The sequence below is a fragment of the Alligator sinensis genome, unplaced genomic scaffold (assembly GCF_000455745.1).
Source record: "Alligator sinensis unplaced genomic scaffold, ASM45574v1 scaffold1462_1, whole genome shotgun sequence".
Classification (NCBI taxonomy): Eukaryota; Metazoa; Chordata; order Crocodylia; family Alligatoridae; genus Alligator; species Alligator sinensis.
Window position 1 is genome coordinate 544,214 of NW_005842850.1, and position 7,297 is coordinate 551,510.

A 7,297-nucleotide genomic window follows, 5' to 3' on the forward strand; every position below is an offset into this window, starting at 1 on the left:
GCCGGACGCTGATTGGAGCGCAGTGCCGCCGTCGTAGCTGTCAGCAGGCTAGGCTGCGCGCGCTCGTCTAAGAGCGCTATACAGGCAGGAAAGACCGCGGTCTTCGCTCCACCTTCCGAGGGCTGCCCTGTGTGGTGCCTGCCGCTACACAACAACCCTGAGAGCCGGGTCCCCTTTGCCTACGCTGAAAGCAAACAAACTACATAGGGGTCCTTTCGCTGCCCACCGCCCGAGGCTACATCCAGGTCTCAACCCCTGCAGAGGAGGGAGGGAGTGCTTCCGGGGCACGCGGAAACACACCGGAAGTCCTTCCCCGGAAGTGCTTGGCGGCGCGGTGGTGCGTATTGCTAGGCCGCGGGCTTGTGAGGCGGCGGCGCCTGAGGAGCTGCCATGGCGGACGTGACCGCACGGAGCCTGCAGTACGAGTACAAAGCGGTGAGTCCTGCGGGGGACTGGAGGCCGCTGCCGGGATCGGGGCCGGTCGCGCCAGGCCTCGTGCCGCCGGGATCGGGGCTCGTCCAGGGGCCGGGGCACGGGGCGGGGCGGGCTGTGTGTTTCCACCCGTTGCTCTGAGGCCTCCGTCGCACAGTGCCGACATCGTGCAGCTTGGGGAAAACTGCCTCTGCCGTCCTTTTCTCACCCGAGTCGCAGAGCAGCAGGGCTGGCAGGAAGCTCAGTCCGTCCAGAACGTGTGGTCCAGCCCTGCCTGCGGCAGGCACCGCCTGTTCAAACCACCCCAGACAGATTCGTCTTCTAAACTCAACCTAAGGCTAACACCGGCCTTGAAACAACCCAGACCTAACACCTCACCCTGCCACAGAGGAAACGGGAACCAGAGCAGCCAAGGTCCTGCTGCTGTTACTGTTAACATTGTTACTATTCCCCCCAGTGCCCCACCTGCTCCAGAGGAAGGCAGCCCCTGCGCCCCTCCCCAACCAGTCCATACCAGTCTGAGTGGGGGGGGGGAATTCCTTCCTAACCTCACTGCAGTGCCATCAGTCTGACTCTGAGCGAAGGGTCAAGACCTGGGTTTGAGTCCCAGCAGCATTGGCATAGCCCAGTCACCATCCCCAGCCTGGGCTGCAGCCAACTTCTCTGAGGGAATCTTAAAGCCCCCCTGATTTCTGTAGCAGAAAGGGAGGGGCATCCAGCACAGCCTGGGAAATCCTTGTAGGAGAGCACAGGCATCACTATGCCAAGATCATCCTCACCCTGTGGCTATATGAATTCTCCTTCAACTCCTCCAGCAATGGGGAGCCCGCACCTCCCCTAAGCACAGGCATTGCTACACCTAGATCATCCCCAACCAGTGGCTGTCCTCCCTCTCCTGAAACTCCTCCAGTGATGGAGAGTCCACAGCTCCCCTGGGCAGTCTGCAAACAATCCACCTTTGGAGCAGATGACAAACAACAGGGGTGACCGTGGAGGGAAATTTGGAGTGCGGGAGAGATTCACTGTTCACTGAACTAATGCACTATGTTGCAGCTCCCTCACTTTCTGGTGCAAGTGTGTTTGAGTAGCTGTGGCACCCGCTGCACATTAGATAGTGCAGAGGTCTCCTGCTCTCCAGCTTCTTGCGCTGAAGTCAACTAGGGAGAGAACAGCTTCTCTGAGGCTAAACTCCTATGCTGCAACTGTAACTCCAAGCAAAGCTTTTCCATTAATGCCCTCCAGGTATTAGAAGGGGTCCTCCAGGAAGGTGAGAGCCAGGGTGGATTGATTTAAATCAAAGCAATTTAAATCATTAATTTAAATCACCAAGAGAAAACTCTGATTTAAATCAAGTTTCCCAGTGATACTTCTTCACATATTTCTTAAACAGTGGGACAAATTTGATCACTAAAACATGTCAATTTACAAATCAGTACAGCATTTTACAACATCTGTCCTTAAACTCTCTTTTTTAATTTTCAAATTTTATTAACTCTAACAGACAAGTCATCACAACACTAAATGTATGCTGTCCTTAAAACTTCTACAGCTAGGTCTCATCTTCCCCACTCCCACTGCCATTTTTATTCATAGACTGAAACAGAAATACAAGTGTTCCTGCTTTTTCAACTCCCAGTTGACTTCTTAGCTTCTTTGAGTGAATAATACCAAACGATGAAAATATTCTCTCTATGCCTGCGGAGGAAACTACTGCTGTGAAAAGTTGGCTTAGCAACTGAAGGAACTCTATCTCAAGGTGCCTGGCTAATGATTTCCACCAATTCAGGGGAGTGACTTTGTTCAAAACATCATCAGTAAACCATGTACTATTTAAATGGTTCCCCTCTGGCCCTGAAATTTATTATGACTGGCATAACTGAGGAGTGATTTTGAGATGCCCATGCCATGGCAGCAGCATCATCTTCAAAAGTTAGGCATCTATCTTTATATCTGGGGTTGAGAATGTTGGCAAGAACATGAGGTGGAGTTGGTGCTTGATCCATTTGCTTCTTTACTGCCTGCAGTTTAACTTTCTGGTTAGGTATTTCTTTTTGTAATGTCTCTTGAAGTGCCTTCCAAATTTCAACAGCATCAGCAATGCAGCAACAACCTCTCTGAAGTTTGTTTAAGGCTATGGATGTAGGCTTCAGTATATTGAGCATATCCTCTACATTCCTCCTTAATCCAATGTAAATAGGTCAGTTCTTAATACATTGTTCAACACAATGAACCACAGAATTCCATTGAACATCTTGAGAGAGAGTGAGTTTGGATCCTCCTGCTCTCTTCAGTGAAGCTGAAGCAAAATGCTTGGTACAGAAGTACTTTATGACTTCAACAACATTTTCTTTTATTCCTGGAGAAGTACTCAAGTCTTTGGCTAAAAGACGCATTAAATGGACACTGTAGCCCTATGTTATTAAGGAGCATCCTTCCGTTTCTTCTTCTAAGTATCTTCTCATTTTTGCCAACCTTGCAGCATTGTCACTGACAACTGTGCATGTGACAGTTAAATTTTTGTTCACAGTTTATTACAGCTTTCACTGCCACTTCTTTTAAATGTTCTGCTGTGTGGGCATTTCCCAATGTATCTGTTGTTTCTGAAACATATGCAACCTGTTGGGGGATCACCGCATAAGGACGTGGCCCTTGACATCCTGATGACATTCACCTGTCTGTGGTTTGGGAATGCCTTGACCAGCTAGTCAGACTCTAGTCTCCACCTAATTCTCACCTGCCATGACTTGATGGAATGTTCTTTTGGGAGGTGATGTTGTTTTCATGAGTCTGATTATAGTGCAAGGTGCCCTCCAAGTGGGGCTCCAACCTCCCCTTTCACCCCAGCCGTACACCTACCAGTTCTTACCATGGTATCAGGTATAATCCAGAATATGTGCATGTGGTCAGCCTGGCCGTTTTCTCTGACTCAAGGCCAATTATCGTTTTTCTTCTGGATAGTTATCTCTGGCAAAAAGAAAGAATCTTTAAATTGTCCAGACTTTGGACCCAGACATTTTTGCCCGGTCTAAGAAATCAGATCAAGCCTCTCTCTCCTTGTCTTTTGTTCCTCTCCTCCCCAAGGCTGTAGGGCTTCCTTCACTCGGCAGGAAAAAAAAAGAAAATAACTGCTTTAGGGAAATCCTCCCCTTGTTAGTGAGCAGAAGAAAATGAACTCAATGCTTCTAGTGCTGATACCCCACAGGTATAGCCACAATCCCTCTTCGGCTGGCTAGGCTTCACTCCTGGGCTCCATTAATTGCCCTCATTAAGGTGAGACCGTGCCCCCCTGGGGCTACACAGCCTCCTAATCCACATTGTCAGTGGAACTCAAAAGAAGAAAAAAAACCTCTCCTGTTTATTCAGGTTTCCCTCTGGAGTCTGCAAGCTTAGGGTTTTTAACCTTTGCTGTGACTGGCAGACAGCAGCACTCACAGAGCTCCTCTGACCTCACAGACCATCTTGGTCTCAAGCCCCATTCCCAGGGAATAAGCTCTCAACCAGAGCCTCTGTCCTGCTGGGGCTCTCTCTCTTCCCTTCCTTCCTTCCCCAGGAAGAACTCCCTGCCTGAAGTAGCCCCAGGGCAGCAGGAGGAGCCAATGCAACGCACCTGGGGATCTGGTAAATTCAGTTTCGGGCACCTCAGGAGTTCCTTCCTCAGCCTTGTCACTGCCGTCTCTGGTAAACCCTGGCCGGGATCATCTTCCTCTTCCGAGGAGGCGGTACCGACCTCTTCACAAACCCATCTTCTGTTGTCTCACAGGCACATATTACTGGATCATTGTGTACGTTGCACCACCCATCAAGGCTTAAACTGGCAAATTTCCCCTTCAGAATTTGTTGCACGCTGTTCAAGTTCTTTCTCATACGTTGTATCTAGCAACCTTCCACCAATGTCTGCTCTACCAGGTGGAGTGTAGTCTGGTTGTAAGGACTCGACCATGTCAATGAAGTGTTTATTGTAAGTAATGCAAAAAGCAGAATTTGTGGCATAAATGAACTGAGCAATCTTTTCATCTATGGTGTCTTATTGGTATCTGCTGGTCCTTACTACAAATCTATCCACGTTGGTGGTTTTACTGGATGACTGAAATCTTTTGCTTGCTACTGGTACTTTGTTGCCTAAAATATGTTTAGTTGCAGCACTGCTGCTAAAAGTACCAACGGATGACTCTGAAGTTGTTGCAGATGGACAAAGTCTCTTATGCTTAAATGGGATCCTGAAACAAAAATGATTTTTGAATAGTTATTCTTCTCACTCTATTATTCAGTTAATCATTTACATTGTTTTTCAGCAAGGATGCAGATCCAATTCCAAATTACCAAAAAAGCTAAGACTGACTGCACTTAGAGTCCACTTAGTTTTGGAGTAAGCCCCATTGAACTCACTGGCACGTCTGGGTTTTTTTTGAGAAAACAAGTATAGGATGAGGTTCCCTTGGGAAAGCTGAGTTATGCTGAAGTAAAATAGGGAATAGACTTATGGCATCACTTAAGGTCTGGGGCCATGATGCTCCAAAATAAGGTGCATGTATTATGTAATATAAAATAAGAAAATGACACTCATGAGCAACTGGCAACTCTAGATTTCTCTTACTGCAGCTTTCTGTACTGTAAACTTGGGTGATAGATTCTAAACCTAGTTAACTAATTAAACAAGCCATGAGGATTAGCTAAGCTAAACTTTTTTTTCTAGCAACTGTAACATACTGAGACAAAGTGTAGGTTTAGCAAGTTTGTGATGAGATTTAATTGTAACTTTTATTTTTAAATAAGAGAGAAAAATTTAGTATTTTATTGAGGATTTTTATTTTTTTTTAAATCAGATTTAAATTTAAAAAAAAAATCCTCTCTTTTTTTTTTTTTTTTTTAATAATTGATTTTTATCTACCCTAGTAAGGGCTGGTCTGTGCTCCAGTGTCTTCCCACTTGTGTGTGCGTGCACACACGTACATTCTGGTGGCTGGTCAGTAATGAATGCTGTCTCCAGCTAGCAGAGATGTGCTAGTCTAGGTGAGACCTAATTAACTCCAGGTAGATAACTAGGCTGGAAAAAGAAGATGATCAGGGAGCTCTTAGGATGCAAAGCAGCTTGGGAAAGCAGCGCTCCTTGGTGCGTTCTGGCTGTTCCATGGGGATTTAGCTGTGAGGGGCTTGTGGCAATGCTGAAAGCATGGTACTTATCCTGGAAAGTGGAGATGGTGGTAACTCCTCCTGACCCTTATCCCCCTGTGCTCTGATCCTTCCAGAACTCCAACCTCGTACTTCAAGCGGACCGCTCCTTGATCGACAGGACCCGGCGAGATGAGCCCACAGGGGAAGTGCTCTCCTTGGTGGGGAAGCTGGAGGGGACACGCATGGGTGACAAAGCACAGAGGACCAAGCCCCAAATGCAGGAGGAGCGGCGGGCCAAGTGAGTGGGTTTAAGCTCTGCTTCTTCTCTGGAATTTGGCACTTGACAGAGCTTCAGTTTTCCCCACAAATCCAGCCTGACACAAATTTGGAGCAAAACCAATGTATATCTGATGCCACCGGTATTGACCACCAGTGAGCTGGCAGGTTGGATCGCCACATGGCAGCTTTTGTATCTGGAGGCTGGGCTGCTGTCTGTGCCTTTGAGAGCTGCTGTGTTGGCATGGCCAGCATGTGGCAGGCGGGCAGTGCTGCCATGCTTCAGATATGCCTGGAAGCCCTGCCTGATGCCTGTATTCCTGCTCATTGCCCTGAGACCACCGCTGCACGTTAACATACAGTATGCAATTTGTGAGGGGTGGCGGGGGGGAGGTTATGCAATAAAACTAGCTCAGCCACACCCGCCAAGGAAGTATCACAGTTAGAAATGGCCATCTACCTGTTGAAAAGAGACAGCCCGCTCCTAGATTCATGTTGGGGCAGGCATAACAGTAGTACAGCTGGTTTCTCTCCCATTTTTATTCAGCTGTCTTGCAGGACTAATGATCTAGTGAGTAATAAATAGGCTGATTTTGGCCACAAGAAAAGGTAGCTGATTGAACTCCCATTGAGTGATATAGTGTATGCAGTCTCTTTCGGAGAGGTACAAGCACTGATTCTGTGGAGAACCCCAGCTCCCGGCTGCTCTGTCACTGATGAAAGTTTCTTCCTTTCTGAACAAAGTCAGGCAGGGGTGGCCAGAGGGCACAGGCATGCTCTGTGGCACGGGGAGGGGAGGGCAGGCAGTGCAGTGGCAAATGGGACAGGGGCAGGGCGTAGGTGTGCATCTCTCTCTCTGCCTGCCTCTCCCTCTGCCTGCCTGCCTCTCTGCTTGTCTCTCTCTCTCGCGCTCGGCCTGCCGCGCATGCTCGGCCTGCCGGCCTGCCTCGCTCTCACGTGCACTCTGCCTGCCTCGTGTCTCACATGCTCTGCGTCATCTTTATATGTGTACCTCTCTGTCATGTCTTTGATGTAATATAGCCTCCTGATTAGCAAAAAGCACCAAATTCCTCCTGAAAGTTCCATTAGGTTGTAAAACCGCATGCCTTAGCAGTTCTCATAACCTGCAAGAAATGACCCTTTCTTTAGGAAGTGTCCTAAAACATATATGTAGCCTCAGATTGAAATCCCAGACTGAAACCACCTGGCAGGAGAGCCTTATTAGGAAGGGCAATTCAGGTCAGGTCATTGACATTCAGAGCTGTTTCTGGTACCCTACATTTAGTGCCAGACTTTGCATCACTTTGGGTTGCAGTTCAGTCTAAATGTTTTGGTTCCCAGTAAAAAATATTCAAGCAACACCCTTAGCAGTATAATTCAGGGCCAGCCTTGCTGTCACCCGAACAATGTTTCATAGTTTCATAGTTGGTAGGGTCGGAAGGGACCTGAGCAGATCATCAAATCCGACCCCCTGCCA

At 48.0% G+C, this 7,297-nt stretch overlaps 1 protein-coding gene across 1 annotated transcript in view; it reads left to right on the forward strand.

Annotated features, from left to right (window-relative positions):
• The first annotated feature begins 13 nt into the window (after window positions 1-13).
• The window catches only part of SNRNP200 (small nuclear ribonucleoprotein U5 subunit 200), a 44,494-nt gene continuing 37,210 nt past the window's right edge, over window positions 14-7,297 (forward strand). The window contains 2 exon segments of the mRNA XM_006035537.3: window positions 14-435; window positions 5,679-5,842. Of these exon segments, the coding sequence (XP_006035599.1) occupies window positions 391-435; window positions 5,679-5,842 (209 nt within the window). The 5' untranslated portion in view covers window positions 14-390.